Source organism: Canis lupus, chromosome X, assembly GCF_011100685.1.
Source record: "Canis lupus familiaris isolate Mischka breed German Shepherd chromosome X, alternate assembly UU_Cfam_GSD_1.0, whole genome shotgun sequence".
In the NCBI taxonomy this organism is placed as follows: Eukaryota; Metazoa; Chordata; class Mammalia; order Carnivora; family Canidae; genus Canis; species Canis lupus.
In genome coordinates, this window is record NC_049260.1 from 35314085 (window position 1) to 35333074 (window position 18990).

General features: G+C 37.3%; 1 protein-coding gene across 4 annotated transcripts in view; it reads right to left on the bottom strand.

Moving 5' to 3' along the window:
* Positions 1-18990, bottom strand: part of MED14 (mediator complex subunit 14) — a 65524-nt gene that overhangs the window by 45355 nt on the left and 1179 nt on the right. For 3 of the 4 annotated variants that reach the window (XM_038587204.1, XM_038587202.1, XM_038587201.1), the window contains exons 2-10: positions 15375-15401; positions 12968-13073; positions 6484-6657; positions 5756-5885; positions 5163-5291; positions 4744-4851; positions 4055-4187; positions 2455-2605; positions 1860-1971 (exon numbers count right to left, since the gene is read on the bottom strand). In XM_038587204.1, coding sequence (XP_038443132.1) covers positions 1860-1971; positions 2455-2605; positions 4055-4187; positions 4744-4851; positions 5163-5291; positions 5756-5885; positions 6484-6657; positions 12968-13073; positions 15375-15401 — 1070 coding nt within the window. Of the gene's footprint in view, positions 1-1859; positions 1972-2454; positions 2606-4054; positions 4188-4743; positions 4852-5162; positions 5292-5755; positions 5886-6483; positions 6658-12967; positions 13074-15374; positions 15402-16029; positions 16722-18990 lie in introns of those variants that run through there. The other variant, XM_038587203.1, reaches the window with a different exon arrangement.

Sequence of the window (18990 nt, forward strand, 5' to 3'; positions counted from 1 at the left end):
AGTCTTTTTTGCATATGAAAATCCTTTTGAAACTTCCCTCACCTTTACTTCCTCCAACCCCAAAGTATACCATAAATAACTCCTCACAATCCTGGGGCAGCAGCTCCTTCTGCCCACGGGTCCTGTCCCCATCCTTTAATAAAAATCACCACTTTGCACCAAAGACATCTCAAGAATTCTTTCTTGGCTGATGGCTCTGGACCCCACCAAACACATCAACATCCAAAAACTACATCAGATGCGACCTCCTCACTGATGAATGGAGAAGCAAAATGTGGTGTATCTGTACAATGGATTATTTGACAACAAAAATTAAGTACCAAAGCATGCTTTAACATGCACAAACCTTAAAAAGGCTATGCTAACAATATGCAGAAGAGCAAACATTATATAATTTTATTTATGTGAGATGTCCAGAATAGGCAATGCTACAGTGGTAGAAAGTGGACTAGTCGTTGCCAGGGGCTGAGGGGAGGGATGAATGGGGGAGTGGCTGCTAATGCATACAGAGGTTTTTTTAGAAATGATTAAAATGTTCTAAAATTAGATTGTGGAGCTAGTTGTACAACCCTGAGTATGTTAGAAACCACTGAACAAGTGAATGTATGTGAATTTTATCTCAAAACTACTATAAAAAAAAGAACAAAACGGGGGGGGGGGGGGCGGTTATGCATGCTTTCTAACCCCAATGAAAGTTTTGATTATACTTTCCAATCACAAAGAAATCTTAAGGCCAGTATTTAACATCCTTGTTTGAGGGATTAAAAGGGAGGAGAGGATGAGGACTTACACTGCAACTTATAATTAAATTAAAATCACTAAAACCTGATAAATCATTAAGCCCTGATGGGGCTAGTGGACATGCCCCCCTCAAAATAGATTTAACCACTGCATACATCAGATGTCTATCATACTCTTTATTTTTTTAAGGCCTATATTTGCATTTTTGTGAAGTTAAGCTGCCCTTCCCTTTAATCTTTAGTTTGGCTCAGACTTTCTTCTGCACTTTTGTCTCTTTTGCTTTCTTTGAATGACTACTGTATTCTAAATACAAATTTATTTTCCTGATGGTCTTTCCTTCAGGCAGTATTTCTACTTAATTCATCAAAGTGGTACCAAAGAAATTGCTTAAGTAGAATGGACTGAGTTGGGCTCTGTGAGGATGAAAGTCAGTACCTTTGCTACTAGAGCTATTAAAGACATGATATTTTTATGGCACTTTCCCTATATCAGCTCACTTAATTGAAGGCTGTTCACTGTGGGCATGAGGTGATCACAACCAAAAACAACTGGGGTAGGGATAGTGCCTATGGTCATTATGATACTGTGAAACTATTTCTAGAATGAGAGCACTGGTTCTCTAAATGATTGTCCCCAAAGCTCTAAACTTAGAAGATTTTTCACTACGTGTATGTATCTGTATTTCTTACCTGAATCTTGCTGATGTATTAACAATTCAAGAAAAAAATCTTTAAAAAGACCAGGGATAAAATCTGTTTCACTCAAAGAGATGCGTATTTTATAAATAACTAAAGTATCTGCAAAGCTGCCTTATTCTTAGAAGACATAAAAGAAGTAAGATTCATAATAAGATGTTAAAATAATTTCCACTTCAATTGGAAAAAAGCTTTCAGGAGGTTCAATATGTATATGTTTCAAAAATATAGCCAAGTTAAATAAGAAAGAAGAAAATAAGAGAAAAATTAGGGCAAGCTTGATAGATCACTAAAGTTAAAATGCAGAAATGCCCAACCGCCACAACAAAACCAGGGAAAAAAAAGTATTAAGACGCTTCGTAAAATAAAAGTGGATAGTAACATAAACAAAAAAGAAGAAATGCCAATTTTAAAAGAACCTACAGTTTTCGTTGGCATTGAAGCCTCGCAGAATGGCCTTCAGCTCCTGGAGCTTCTGATGAGCTCGTGCATGGACGCTGTCTATCAGGAGCTTTTCTATTGATAAGTGGTCAATCTGCATAAACAACAACAGAATCATATGTGCAATTTAAACATATTTACTTTAAAAGCCTAAGAGTACATTATTGTTCTTTAAGATAGTTCCTTTTAGAATCACACTGACTGTTAACCAGTAAAAGCAAGCAAGCTTAAAAAGATAAAAGTATATGGTACTGGTAGCTTAAAGACTTCAGCTAACATTCTGGCAAGTGTACACCAGGATAGTATGTATTGGTTATCAGTGATTAAGTGGCAGACCTTCAGAATAAAATGGTGATCTGTCCTAAGTTAAAAAATTTGAAAGAACATTAAAAAAATTATGTATAACATCAGTAATAAAAAAATGCAAATATATAACATTTGTTTATAACAAGTTTCATAAAGGGTTTAAGGAGCAACTTGGTATTTTAAAGAATTTCTGCTAAAAGTTTAAATATAAATAGTAAGTTACATATATTCATTTAATCAAAATAATATTAAGATACACTTAATCTCTTACCTTCATGGCTCTTTCTACTAATTTGGAATCAGAAGCTGGCAAAGGAGGATCATGAAAAATCTGTAAAGGCTTAGAGACATCATTTTCATCGATTTTAATTGTAACTTTGTGAACAGATGCCGTCCCTGTTTTTCTCCCAAGAACCTGTTGACTGAGAGAAAAGAAGAAATATTTTCATTTTTTACAGATTTATATATTTACTTATTTGAGAGAGAGAGAGAGAGAGAGAGAGAGAGAACATGCATGCACAGCAAAAGAACAGAGGGAGAGGGAGAGTGAACCCCAAGCTGAATCCACATTGAGGGTGGAGCCAGACACAGGGCTCAATTTCATGACCCTGAGATCATGACCTGAGCCCAAATCAAGAGTCAGATGCTCAACTGACTGCTTACCCAGGCACCACAAGAAAAAAAAGAAACATTAATATAATTTTTTTCCAATACGGCCTATTAACTTTTGGAATAAAACAGAAAAAATATTGTGTACCTTAGCCAGAGTCTAGAACATGACAGGCCCTCAATGTTTGTGGAGGGAATAAATTAATAATGAGAAGACTGCTATTCATAATTGAACAGAATATTTATGTCCTTAAAAAAAAAGACAAAATTTAAAAACACGCGCGCGCACACACACACACACACACACACACACACACACACACAAAATCCCAGGGGGATGCCTGGGTGGCTCAGTGGTTGAGTGCCTGCCTTCAGCCCAGGGCGTAATCCTGGAGTCCAAGGATCGAGTCCTACATCAGGCTTCCTGCGTGGAGCCTGCTTCTCCCTCTGCCTATGTCTGCTTCTGTGTGTGTGTGTGTGTGTGTGTGTGTGTGTTTTTCTCATGAATAATTAAATAAAATCTTAAAAAAAAAAAAATCCCAAAACAAAACCACCTGTGTTCTAAGTGGCGTCTATTAATCTCTGATTTCTTTACAGAAAATGAGTGTCAGGCAAAGTTCAAACAGGGAATCAAGAACTGGAAACAGCCTGATACTAATTTTCCCCAAAAAAGACTTTAAAGGGCACAATTCAAAATGTAAAACTGTGATAAGCATATTTTAAAAACATATCCAGGGGCAGCCCCGGTGGTGCAGCAGTTAGTGCTGCCTGCAGCCCATGGCGTGACCCTGGAGACCCTGGATCGAGTCCCACGTCAGGCTCCCTGCATGGAGCCTGCTTCTCCCTCTGCCTGTGTCTCTGCCTCTGTCTCTCACTCTGTATCTCTCATGAGTAAATAAAACAAAATCTTTAAAAAAAAAATAAAAAATAAAAAATAAAAAATAAAAAATAAAATAAAAACATATCCAACAATCTCAATGGTCTTTCAGCCATCTGGTATGAGCTCAGAGTAATTTAACATTTTAAGAATAGCAAGTCTTAGTACAAAGAGAGATCTATGTATTTAAAACATGCCATGCTCTAAGAAAGGGGTCAATTATAGATGTTCTATGTGGTATATATGATACCAGTGACCTTACTATATAAAATCATGTTGCTAGAGGTACACAGCTATTGGTTTATAGTAAATCAGAAGCATGAGAGAAAAAAACAAAGAGTATTAACAGTCACAGCATGAACTAACCAGAATCAACTTCACTTACTTCCAAACTGAGAGGGAGAGGCACTTTCCAGCATGGTACCTTTCCACCTGCACAAGGTCTCCCCACCGCTCTCGTATTAACATTAGAGTTTGGGAATGTAGCACTTCTAACTGAAGCGATAAGCAGAAAGAATCTGATGGGTCTCGTTAAGCAGATTTAATAAATCACTACAACAGCCAAGAAGTACAAGCAAAATTTCATTTAACAAAAGTTTCCCCAAAACCTGGGTATGAAAGAAATATCTGGAATTATATTTCTCCAATGACATATACTTAAAAAGTGTTATAATTTCTGGCACAATCTTAGAAAGAAGCTTCATATTTAATTCTGAACAAATATAAACAAACTATAAGGTCCAAGTTGCCTGCTAATTGATCACAGTTTAGAAATTATGAGTAGACCAAATAGCACTATTTTTTTCCTCCAGATAGTACTATTTCTAATTCATTTTTGCTTTTACCTGCAAAGTGAAGAGTAAAATGTACAATTTGGTTTATTACAGATGTATAATTATTCTTCACACTGATCAATTCCCAGCCCTGTTTCTACCCCCATAAAGGAAGGTGGGGAGGCAGGGGAAGAGTTTAGTCTGCTACAGTTCAGGATGGGGGGAAGGCAAATGGAAATGTGGGGAGGAGAGGGACATACAAACTCCTTACAAATATATGTCTCAAATTTCAAAAGGATACGTAGGCAGTTGTACATGTCCTGAAGAGGTTTTTCATCAGCAAAGAGTCTAGACTGCACCAGCTGATGGATAAAGTTGATTTGCATACTATGAACCAAGGCTCGCCCATCTTCCATTGGCAGGAGAAAAGAAGGTGGTTAATCAGAAAAAAACTGTACAGATCATGTCACAGTACCATTTAAGGAAGAGTATACTAACAATAAAAAAAAAAAAGAACTTAATTTATCTATGAAAACCAGAGAACATTATACTTGAGAAACACTAAAGCCTCTACAGATTAGTAGGTAGGTATGATTACCATAACATGTGCTTCAAATTACAGGATAAATTGCTAAACATTTATTATTCTGTAAGAATGTTCCAATAATATAAAAACAAACATTTGAATTTTTATGATTTAAATCAGTATTTGTGATTTACCTCCTGTTTCCTTGTCCTCAACTAGAATTTCTAGCTTGAGAAGACGCCATGGAACATCTGGATCATCTCCCATCACGGTTAAGGTGGCTTCAAACTCTCCTTCAACTCGAAACTTCACCCGGCCATTTGCTTTTAAAAGAAGAAGACAATGACTACCATGCTAGAAAATAAGCAGCTTCTTGCTAACCTAGAAAGCTTAGTCTTGCTTAAAAGAAATTTTAAATAGCTTGAAAGTTCTTTCATAAATGTCCAAGAATTCAGTAGTTCCTGCATAAGCAATAGCCAAAGGCAGTTAACACTTCTAACATCAACTGATAATTTTCTCTTGAGGCCTAACTCTGGAGCTTCCTCTCTCTCCTCCAGCCCTAGGTGATCCCTTTGCTCCCAGCTTCACATACCAGCATTTTATCTCCAGGTACTAAAATTTTATCCCTAGGTACTAAAGAGAAATGATCGGATTGACAAGTCACATATTTGAACACCACCTGAACTGCAGGCCAAAACATCAAAATGAAACCCCCCAAAAATTGTTTTAAAAAAAATTCTAACAAAAGTTAATTCTTTAAAAAACATAATAAACTTCAGGTACATACCAACTGTAAGATTTGCTAACTGAGGGGGAAGATCTGTGGTCACAAGCCGATGTCTAAGAATCTGATTGAGTTGGTGAAGTGTGGCTTGTTTCTCAATCTTGGTAATTGGGTCTGGAGGAATAATTTTATCCTACAAAAAAAATTAAGTGATAAAATAATGTACAAGACACAATCTTTACCTATGCCTATCTTAACGTAATATTTTCATACTTTGTCCAAGAGAATCAACACTCATTTTCTATATCCAATAATAGTGACATGACCATTACTATCATGCATCAGTTCCAATGATTCCACCAGTACCCAGCTAAGACAGTAATGCATATGATCTTCATGCTCTATTTAACCAAGTTCATGTCACTAGGTAACTTCTACCACTTCTTAAAAATATAAAATGCAATAGCACCGAGTCAGTAAACAACTACCACAATAATAGTTAAATACAAAACAAAACCTTTCAAAAAGCAAGCATCATTCAGTATTTTTACATCTGAAATAGACATAAATTAATTTGCACATGTTTAACTTCACATACACGAAGATTCATCCATTTTGATAGTTACTCAATTTGGCCTCAATTTTAGTTATAGAGAAAAAAAAGTCAATTACATGAAATAGCTGTTTTAAAAATACAGAATAGTCATTTTTTGGGCTCCTTAATAACACAGTAGACTCCATTGCCAAAGTCTTCAACTTTTGAGAAAGGGAGTGGTAAGCAATGCACTTACCCTAATGCAGGTGGGCAGTCGTGGGTAAGACCCAGTAGTCAGTACATCAATGGCATACGGGATGGCAAAACTAGGCAGGCGTGCATGGACTAGGGCATCTCTAGCTAATGAGGCCAGGCGATCAGCAGTATCCACAAACAGAATGGCTTGCTGATCTAAAAAGCTTGAAATCATCTTTAAAGCAAAGGGTAAATGTATTAAGTTTTATTGAGAATGGGCTGCTTTCCACTTAAAAATATCATTTATTCATTCCAAAGTAAACTTTGAGGGCCTTAATACAGTTTTTCACATTTTGAAACATTTCTTCAAGAAATTTCCCAGTAACGTGAAGAAATATTTAATGCATTTGTATTTGACATTAAAAACAATAACCTTCTATCACTTAAAGTAAAAGGTTTTCCAATTTATTTCTCCATCCCTAACACTGCATATACATATCAGAAGTTAGGAAAAATGAATAAAATAAAATGCTTCTTACTCTCATAGATTTCTAGAGTTGGCTGTTAAAGTAGTTAAAAGAACGGACTCCTGGACCCGGACTGCCTTGGTCTCAATTTTAACTCTAAACTTGCTAACCCTATATAAACTAGGCAAGTCACTTAACCTCTCTGGGCCTCAGTTTTTTCAACTGTGAAATGGAGATAATGATTTCCAACCTCAGTAAGGTTGTTCTAAAGATTAAGCGTTAACGCATATAGGGAGCACTTGGGTGGTTCAGTCTTAAAGTGTCTAACTCTTGGTTTTGGCTCTGGTCATGATCTTCTAAGACGTGGGAATGAGTCCCACATTGGGATCTGCACTCAGTGGGGAGTCTGCTTGAGATTCTCTCCCTCTGCCCCTCCCCCTACTCTGTGCTCTTGCACTCCAATAAATAAATCTTTTTTTAAAAAAGTTAATGCACATAAAACCTTCAGAACAGTGCCCAGAACACATAAAATACTCCATAAATGCTGCCTGTTATATGAAATCTAGGCCAGTTTCATACCCCAAACAGAAATCCTTTCCATCGGTTCTCTATTGAATGCATTTCATAAGAGTACTTGAACTACCTGAGCTCATCACAGAGCTGAAAACAACTTTTTTGAAACTTCTATCTTCTATTCTGGAGCAGTAATGTGTCTTACGTCCTTCACACAGGAGAAGCCCACCCTATATTCAAGCTAAACATTCCAAGTCACTTCATTTAGTCTACATCTCCTAATTTCTGACTCACCACCCTTTTTATGCAGCCTTGAAAATGCTACAATTTATCAGTGGCTAACTTAGAACATGGTATCCAGAATTAATAACATATCACACTCACAATTAATACCTGAATACAATGCCCTACATTTTCTCAGTATTTCCATATTTATTTTTATTATCTGATCTTCACAACTCTAGGAAATAGATAAAACCAGATAATTACCATCACCTTAGCGATAAGAAAATTGAGATTTAAGACACCTGCCCAAAGAAAGACAGCCAACAATCAGAGAAACTGGAACCAAAAAAATGTTTCTTCTCCTAGACTGCCCAGAAGCACTACCTTGCATGACTACCAAAATGGATTTCTTTATCAATGCCACCAATATTAACTTCTTATTAGCAACTATGACAGTGCTAACACACAGTAAGTTGGGAGTCCATTAAAAGACCCTGATATTGGGATCCCTGGGTGGCGCAGCGGTTTGGCGCCTGCCTTTGGCCCAGGGCGCGATCCTGGAGACCCGGGATCAAATCCCACGTCGGGCTCCCAGGTGCATGGAGCCTGCTTCTCCCTCTGCCTGTGTCTCTGCCTCATTCTCTCTCTCTCTCTCTCTGTGACTATCACAAATAAATAAAAATTTTTAAAAAAGACCCTGATATTTTGTACATAAATCTCTATCAAGCAAGGTCCTTTTCCATCCTGAAACCAAAGGAGGACTGTAATCTGTCTGGTTTTAACAGATTAAAACCACTTGGATTCTACTTCTCAACTTTTTTTTTTTTTTTAAAGATTTCTTTATTTTAGAGAAAGCAAGAGCACAAGTAGGAGATACTAAGGGAGAGACGGAGAATCCCAAGCAGATGCCACGCTGCGCGTGAAACCAAATGTGAGGCTCGATCCCTCAACCCCAAGATCACTACCCGAGCAAAAAACCAAGAGCCAGATGCTCAGCTGACTGTGCCACCCAGGCGTCCCTACTTCTCTCAACTTCTGAGCTGGTTTTTACTCAGATCTAGATCATCTCAAGTCTCCAATCCAGGACACTGTAAAAATGCTTATCAGATAAAAGCCAAAGCCAAAGAATACCAAAGACCTCCCTCCTCCTGGGAAGACATGTATCAATCCCAGTGCAGTAATATAGTTCATCCAGCCCATGGTGCTCTACCTTAAATGTGGGTAATTAATGAGACATTCTCCAAACTACTCTGGCTCAATTCAAAATACACTAGCTTCAGTTATACTCCTTTGACTTAGAAACCGAATGAGTAAACATAAAATGTTAGTTTTGAGTAACTTACTAGTGAAACTATATAGGTCCCTAATGATCTTTTTTTTAAAGCACTCATGTGCCAGTTGTTAATATGGTTAATAATATTCTCCTTTCAAATCTGAGCACTGAATAGACATTTCCCAAAGAAAAATACATAAATGACCAAAAGTACATGAAAAGATATTCAACCTCATTGGTCAGCAGAGAAATGCAGATCAAAACCACAATGAAATACCACCTTCACACCGAATAGGATGGCTAAAATCAAAATGTCAAATGATAACAGGTATCAGCATGGAAAAACTGGAACCCCATACACTGATGGTGGGAATGTAAAATGGTACAGCCATTTTGAAAGACAGTCTGGCAGTTCCTGAGGTGATTAAACATAGTCACCATATGACCCAACCATTCCATTCATAGGCATATACCCAAGAGAAATGAAAACATATGTCCACACAGAAACTTGTACATGAATGTTTACAGCAACATTATTTATAACAGTTAAAAACTAGAAACAACCTAAATGTCCACAAACTGATGATAAACAAAATACAGATCCATACAATTCAACTATAAAAAGAAATGAAGTACTACTACATGCTACAGCATGAATGAACCTTAGAAACATTATGCTAAGTGAAACAAGCCAGTTCCAAAAGACCCCATATTATGATTCCATTTATATGAAATCTTCAGAATAGGCAAATTTACTGACAGCAGACTAGTGGTTGCTTAGGGCTGGGGGACACATCTGGAGGTGATAGCAAAAGGGTAGATGTTTTCTTTCTGAGATGATAATAATGTTCTAAAATTGACTGTGATGGCTGCACATATCTGAATATACTAAAGACCATTAAACTGTGTACTATAAATGGGCAGATTGTATGGTATATGAATTATACCTCAATAAAGCTGTTTTTTTTTTTAATTTTTATTTATTTATGATAGTCACACACAGAGAGAGCGAGAGAGGCAGAGACATAGGCAGAGGGAGAAGCAGGCTCCATACACCGGGAGCCTGATGTGGGATTCAATCCCGGGTCTCCAGGATCGCGCCCTGAGCCAAAGGCAGGCGCTAAACCGCTGCGCCACCCAGGGATCCCAATAAAGCTGTTTTTAAAAAGCTCCAGGAATATGAGATATTTTCTTTTTCTTAGATAAAACATGACCCAGACTGTTTTACCATTAGAGTTCTATAAACTATGTATTTATACTCTGCCACACACTTAATATGTCTGGTATGGCTAAAGATCACTATCTATTAAGAACCTCAAATGAAACTAGATAAATAATCATTAGATTGAGAGGAGTCAAAACACAAATAGTCCTCTAATCCTCAAATTGATGGGCATTATACCGGACATAAATACATCTTTTCCTACATTCTCAAAACAAAAATACCAGAACTTTAGAAGTTCAATATGAGACTTTATTCAGAACATGACTGATGTGAATAACCAATTAAAAAAATTAATAGAAGAATGCTGAACTATGAATTAATGAAAGATGAATAACAATATGGTTCAATATCAAAACCAAGAGTTTTGAATTTTCCTTGACATTATGTTACTGAAGCAAGACTCAGTAATATTAAATAGGTAACTGAAACACCCATGATGTTATTAGGGATTTGACACCAGGTTTGAAAAATTGAACGCTTCGATATGATACACTTCAGTGACACCTAACTTCTCACTGCAAGTCTGAACATCTTTAAGAAAAGACTATCCCAAGTTAAGTAGTTAATGAAAAGAAACTGCAGGCTTTCCAGAAATATACCATGCTTCTTCATTTCAGCCAGAATAGATTTACTACATTTGGTGTCCAAATTTCCAGAACAATGAATTGTAAATCTTTCTGATAAATAAGCTTACCATAAGTCTATTTATTAATATTTATAATCAAAACTATCCCTTGAATGATGCTTTACAGTAGACAAAAGATCTTCTGAATACAAACTTTAATTTCTCTATCATACCAACAGACAACAGATGAATCCAAGAACACTTTCCCCCGTGAGGAAAACAATATATGGGGTACAAAATATCCTCCCTCCAAATAAACCTGTGACTGATGTTGTACTTCAGAAGGATGATCGCTTACTCCTATGGACAAAGATATGCAGGCTAGAATGTCTCTTGGTAGAATTCTTAGTATTGTCACTAGCTTAGTTGGTAGAGATGGAATGGAGTATCAACTTCAATGAAAACCAGGTTTTATTTTTAACTTAAAAATTATTATTCTGTGGGGATCCCTGGGTGGTTCAGCGGTTTAGTGCCTGCCTTCAGCCCAGGGCCAGATCCTGGAGACCCAGGATTGAGTCCCACATTGGGCTCCCTGCATAGAGCCTGCTTCTCCCTCTGCCTGTGTCTCTGTCTCTCTTTCTCTCTCTGTGTGTCTCATGAATAAATAAAATCTTTAAAAAAAATTATTATTCTAGAAATTACAATTCTCAACTTCTTCACAATCCCTTTTCTCCTTTTACTTTAGCAACTTTCACATAGGCTTTGTGTCTAATGACGAGGGAACCTAGTAAAAACCAAGGAAAGTGAATGCAGCAGATACAATGGAGGGGAAAGCTCAGGAAATCACATGCAGAAACACAACTGTGTCCTAGATTCATTTCTAAAGTGGAAGAGGCAAGCCCTGATAGACTTGCAAATATAAAAGTACTATAAAAATATTTTTGACTTAGCTTGTCAGGGTGCTAAAAAGAAATTTATTATAGTACCTCTACACTAACTGGGTGGCTGTTCATTTTAATTTATCCAGGAAATCTACTAAACTTTAAGAGATTCTGAAAAGTACTCAAGTAAAATTTAACCAGTGTAAAGCTGTTTTTCTGCCTTTACCTGTAAAAACTGATTTTAAAAAATTTAATATTACATAATTGAATGGAAAAAAAAATGAGCATCAGTGTCATGCTTACTTAGAGAATCTACCCACTTTCCAAGTATAACTGACAGTGGCTAGATTACTTGGCCTTGTAAAGCTGACCTCAATTAAAGTGAATAAATGCTCTCATTATGATAATTATTCTATCCTTTCCAAGATGAAAGAGTACTCTACTCTCTTTCCATTCTCCTCACTGGAATTGACCGAAGTAAAACAGAAGAGAGTAATCATGTGTTTTGTTTGTTAACAGGGCGTCATCCTCCCCAATAATGAGCTCATACTTGGGTTTCTTTTCTTTTTTGAGGGGGGGTGGCAGATTTTAGCATCTTTGGTACACTTCACTACAAGTCATTCCTTTGAATTCAAAAGATTTAACAGACTATGAGCTTCTTGAGAGCAGGGGCTATGCCTTACTTAAGTCTCATCAGCCATACCCTATGCCGGACCTGTGCTCACTCAAGGGTATGGAGAATCAGATAAATGGTGTTATTAGCTGTGACCTTGAAGAAGCCATTTAGCTACTAAGAACCTTATTCCCTCATCTGTAAAACAAGAAAAAAATAACAACTCTGCCATACTCAGGGTTTTCAAGAATCAATAGGCAAAGTTCAAGGAAGCACTTTGCACACTCTAAGGAAGTATAACGATATAAAGCTGTTTCTCCCTCCTTTAGTTCAAGTCTCATATTTAATGTCTTCTAGAGTAACGGTGTTTCCAGATACTCTTTTTTTCTGCTCAGGTGATCAAATACTAAATTTCTATAGAAATATATTACACATCTTCTAGGGTTTTTTAAAATTATATTTATTTATTCATGACAGACACAGAGGGAGAGGCAGAGACATAGGCAGAGGGAGAAGCAGGCTCCCCACAGGGAGCCTGATGTGGGACTTGATCCCAGGACCCTGGAATCATACCCTGAGCAGAAGACAGACACTCAACCACTGAGCCACCTAGGCATCCCATATTACACATTTTCATCCAAAAATATGGCTACTCACTTAAGTAATGGCCCTCAAAACAAATCAGCAGATATTAATTAAAGCCAAAATTAGAAACTATGTCTATTATAAGTTAACATTCCAAAAACTTATTTTTTATAAAATAAAGTGAAAAATTTAACTTACCGCACATTTTTCCACCTTGCCAGCATTATTAGCCCATTTTACTAAAGCTAACAGTCGAACAAAGAGTTGACGTGTCCGGCTAGCAAACTGCACTATTTCTATTTTCCTATAAAATAAAACAATTCTTAATGAACCAACACATTTGAAAAAGTATTTCACAATTTACTTCATCTGGACTGAAATACGAATCAATCTTTGTTTATGAGCATTACAATGAAATGAACAGAAATATGAATTATTGTCACATTTTATATACTGCCTGTTTTTTATTTTCAATAAAATTCAATAAAATTCAATAAAATATTTTAGCAATGAATCAGAATCACATTTTAAAAATTAATTTTGTATAACAATAAAAGCTGTTTAATAAAATGTATCCAATTTACAAACATAAAAATACAATGTAAAAGTTAACTAGCTCACAAAGGAAATCAAATTTAGAGTTAGGAATTTCAGAATTCAGACTACGAGTTATGAATTAGCAACCTTTTTGGTAGGAGAAAGGAACTGAAACAGATCTTTACCAAAGCTTGAAAGTGTCTCACTTCTACAAAACCAAGAGCCCATTTCCCATCTTGCAAGCGTGTGATTTAAACACCTGAATAATTAAAGAACTATGCAACTTTACCAAACTAATTTTAGTGAAAAACTTAGACATTAAGTCATCTAAACAAAGTTAAAGAAAGTAAGCTAAGCACTAAAAATAAGAGCTAGATGGTCTTCCCATATCTATTTTTATTCTATACCCACTACAATGCTTTTTCTCTCAATACTCATCTGTATTTTTATCATCTCATAAAGCCTTAAAAGCTTTACGTCGTCAGTGTGTTAGCAAGACCTCTCAATTTCCTGTCAGCTTTAAAACTGAAAAACCACTTTCATAGTTTACCTTAAGGTACTGAAAAAAAATATTCGACAGGCCAGGACTGATGACAGGACTCAGCAGGACATCAACCTCTCTCCAAGTGGACTCTGACCTATATTAATTTCAGTACAGCTGTTCAATGGCCTCCGGTTCCAACCCACATCTCTGCATCTCACCAATAGCAACACCATGAGGCAATGCACCAAAATAAAAGCTTTTGTTGAAATATAATCCTGACTGAGGACCACAGAATCTAAGTCCTAGCAAGCCTACAAAAAACCTGAAAGACTTCCTTAAGATTCAGCCAGCAATACGATTATTGATAGTACCAAGAAAAGCAAGGGCACAGATACAATTAAGACTCTTTGCCAGTATCTGTGAGAGATCTTAAGAAAGAAAACAAGCGGAGCATTACTCACAAGGCCGGAGCACAGCAGAAACAGAAAATGTACATTAAGACCTGGCACCGTCTCATTGCTGGGGGCCTCACTACTGTCACTCCAACTCAGCAACAACTTACAGAGCATGTGAGCTCTCTACTCTTCTCTTAGAGCAAACATATCTGTATATTATTAACTTGGTTCCCCAAATGAGCTCCTGTACTGGAAAGCAAACACCCACCTTTGTAAACTATTGTTAACATGACTTTTCAACTCCATGCAATCTCAAGTGATCAGCAGCATGAATCAGTTTTTCAAGGCCCAGTTTCCCTTCAGACACCAGAGTGGACATAAGAAATCCGAATTTACATTTCCTTCCTTTAAAATGGGCCAGCCAAACCATAACAAAAGTATGCTTCAACTGTCTCTCCCATCTCTACCTTTTGATCTCATTCCATCAGAAAGATAGCTGGCAGTGGGGGTGGGGAGCATAGTCAGTAATAAATCCTCCCTAGTGACTTGGTATTTAGGAAAAAAAAAAAAAAAAATCAACCAAGGAGCATAAGTAATGCCAGACATACAGTCATGTAGCCTATACCATGGCGACAATTTAAACCTCCATCACAGGATTACTCCGAAACAATTTATCTTGTTCCTTTGGCCTATGGAAACATTGGTATTTAATTTAGTTGGGTCTTAAGCCCCAAACTCCAATTCAATCAAAATTCTCTCAACTATGAAACAGCAATAGCAGAAGACAAATGTCAGTTCTCTAACGACATCTAACAGCATCATCGTGGCAAATGGTAAATTAGCAGCCAACTTCCTGAAATCAGTCTGTTCCTCAGCTTCTTTTCTTAAGTCCTGTATCTTCTACATCTTCCTACCCCCTCAGGACTTGACAATAAAGGTTTCTAGAACACAAGGTCCAGAGCTGGTCTCACACCAAGAATTGTTGAACTGTCAAGGATGAGGAAATCACATTTCCAAAGGTGCCCTAAACAAATGGTGTGAAACACCACCCTACATTCTCTGGACCAGGTTTCCAATCCACAGCCCTACTACCCATACCCACACCCACACCCTTTCTCTCTTTCTCATACATACACACTCTCATAGACAAACCAACATAGACACAGATTTAAGTTTTTTTCATACTCACCTTTCTACATCAGATTTCCTTGGCAGTCTAAAAAGAAAAAAAAAAAAGAAAATGACTAAATATATACATACCTTCATCAAAACATGACAATGGTCTTTATGTTGACTCTATTATATATCTTAGTGTTTCAGAAAAACTGGATAAATAGCCACTACGGGCTGGCGAGGCTACCTATTCTTTTTTTTATAAGTTTCTAGCAATATGGCTATAGGGGAAAAAACCAACAAAGGAACATTCCTCTCCATTCAAGATGGTCCAAAAGGTACTGCATGAGCCTCAAACATTTAAAAAGCTCAAGCCTTACATTAAACACACTACTCTATCATGGAGTCAGAGAAAATATTTTTAAAACCAAAATAGTCACAGATGTAGAATACTAGTTGCCAGCTTCCCTGTATCCAATGGAGCCTTGCCTCCAAGCAGTAACTTCTCCATGTTTTGTCAGGGTGGGTAAAACTGGAAGCTAAACACCCAAAAGAACCAGTGTCAGCCAAGGGTTTTACACTAATTATGATGTTGCATGGTGGTTAGATGTAAATGAGGACTTTTAAGCTCCAGTAAGGTTTTTATTTCTTTTTTGCTAGTTCTCTAGTATAACAGCCAGCAACCAATGTCACCAATTACCCTGTTAAATTATACTATTTAACACACTCACCTCAAATGATGTTTACAAAGGTCCTTATCTGCCTCCTGAATCACCACATTCATTCGGGAAGTTTCTATCTCATGGCCTGCCCAAGATTCAATGGCCTGAGCAGCTCTAAAGCCTCCTCTACATCTGATCCCCTTTTCAAGAACACACACCGAACCACTTAGGTTCTCTTCTCCCACTCACAGGCCACAGGTGCAGAAAAAAAAATAAAACCAGAGTTCAAGGTACAAGGAGGGGAAACTATTAAAATGAGCTCTGGCTTACAGTTAATAATTCTGAGAGTAGACAGTGAGATAGAAGTTGAAGTTATGATCCGAGTGATAAAGGAAACTAGGTAGAAGCTGGAAGGGCCAGGAGATCATATGAAGTAGAAATTAAGGCCTTGTAAGACTGCAAGGAAAAACAACTACTGGCAAGTTCCTCTACATGTGAAAGCTCCTGAGAACATTCCCTTGAGAAGCCACAACCCTCCTCCTCAAGGGAGGGAAAGAATGAGAACCATGGATGCTGGTGTGCGCATAAGAGATAGAGAGAAACAAGATGAGAGCCTTTGGGGGGTAGAAAGAACAGGAAACATTGTTTGGTCTCTTCTCTCCTGCCCTAGGGACCCTCCCTAAAAGGATGATCTCAAAGTCAGAGGCAGTATCATTTCCGGGACAAAGATTAGGCCTTGTTGTCTGCATCTCTTTCCTCCCAATTCCTCCTAATCTATTTAAAAATTCCTTTTATGGGGGATCCCTGGGTGGCTCAGGGGTGTGGCGCCTGCCTTCGGCACTCAGGGCGGGATCCTGGAGTCCCGGAATCGAGTCCCTCATCAGGCTCCCGGCATGAAGCCTGCTTCTCCCTCTGCCTGTGTCTCTGCCTCTCTCTCTGTGCCTCTCATTAATGAATAAATAAAATCTTTAAAAAAAAAATTCCTTTTATGGATAACAAATCCACTATTTAAGGCAAAAGTCCTAAAATGCAAATTTTTGAAGTCACACTTATTTACACCAAAGTGTAATAAGACAAGTTTACATGACTGAGATCCTAGCATTTTCTAATTTTAATTAAAACAGGTTTAAAAAAAAAAGAGTAGAACCTAAGTTCCTAAGAAATCAAGGCAGAGTGTAAACTCCCAGATGAGAGCATGTATGTTGGGGGAAAGATGGAGGCAGACAAGCAGAAGGGGAAAAACAGAAATCTGCGGCCAAAATCAAACTACTGAAATTGTCAAGGTATTCTAAAAACTAATTTGTTAATGTATTAAAATAAACTAATTAAAATAAACTAATGGTACCCAGGAGCGATAAGAGAAAAATAAAGCAGTGAGTAAAGAATAGATAGCAGGGGCAGAGTGCTTTCCAGGGGTGGTCAGAGAAAGTCTTTCTGATAAGTTCTATCTGAACAAAGACCTAAATTAAAAGAAATGGGAAAGCAGACCACACAGATTTCTGGGGGAAGAGCAAAGTGTGCCTGGCACTATCAAAAATATGTCAAGAAGGGTAGTGGGGCTGAAATAGAATAAGCAAAGAGGAAAAGTATTAGGAAATGAGGACAAAGAGGGAAGGAGAAGGCAGAGACCACATGTCCTGGTTTGCCAAAGAAAGTCCTGGTTTATGCCTGATGCTCTGATATCATTTTTTAAGATTTAGTGGAGAGGGAGAGAGGGCGTGCTCATTTTGCATGCAAGCGGGAGGGGGAGAAGGAAAGAGAAAATGAATCTCAAGTAGACTCCCTACTGAGGATGGAGCTCAATTTCATGACTGAAATCACAGCCTGAGTTGAAACCAAGAGTCAGATGCTTAACCAACTGTGCCACCCATTATTATTAACACCACCACCTTTCATGCTCAAAAGTGTCCTGATTTGGACCATAAGTCTTATAGTCACTCCATATACAGGTGACTATAAAATGTTTTTACTCTAAATGAGATGGAGAACCACTGGAGAGCTGTGAGCAAAAAAGTTTTAAGGATCTTCTTGGCTATTTTATGGATGACAAAATTGCAAAAGGAAAAGGGTAGCAGTAGAGACATCAACTGGCATACTACAGTTAACATGGGCGAAGGATTCATACTCAATGGAAATGCTGAAAAGTGGCCGGACTCTGAAATCAGGTGACAAGACTTGATGTACTAAGTATGGGACTGGAAGAAAGAGGAGCCAAGAATTACTTGAAATTTTTGGCCTAACCCACAACAGGAAGAATGGAGATAATCTTTAGTAAAATTGGAAAGGGGTGGGGCAGGGCGGAGGCAGGGGGGATTAAGTGGAATTGACTGAAATGCCATTAGGAATTTAAATGTAGCCATTTGGATATATAGTCTGGAGTTCAGTGAAGTCTCTGCTGGAGATAGAAGTATAGGAATCATCATCATATAAAGGATGCAGGATTAAAACTATATACTTATACTACTGCAATAAAATAGACGTTTCTTCATAATTAAGTTGTAAAATAGAACACAGTATATAATTCAAAGAATTTCTTCAAATCATCTATGAAAGAACAAATTATACAAATTACACAACCACTGACATCGTTTTCAACATTTTTCCATAGCTATACACTGGGTAGGTGAGCTTCATATATACATAATTTTTTCATGGATACCCTTAAATTTTTATGAAATCCAACAGTAATTGGTTCAGGGAATTACATTACTACAATAGGACCTAATCATGACAGCTACTTAAGTTTCTCACTAGACGGGGTAGCCTTCTTTCTGTTCCATTCAATAAAGTACCATATGTCAAATTGGGTGGAATGATGTTTTACAGGAATAAGTGGAACCTATTCTAACTTTCAGTTATCTGCAAACAAATATTTTAAGTCTCTGGTAACAAATTACTGTGCTACTTTACAGACTAAGATCTACATACGAATGTATACAATTGAAAACTAATGTATATGTTTTCAATTGTATACATACAACTGCAACTGTTGATCTACAGTCTAACAACATAAAAGATAAAAACCTAAAA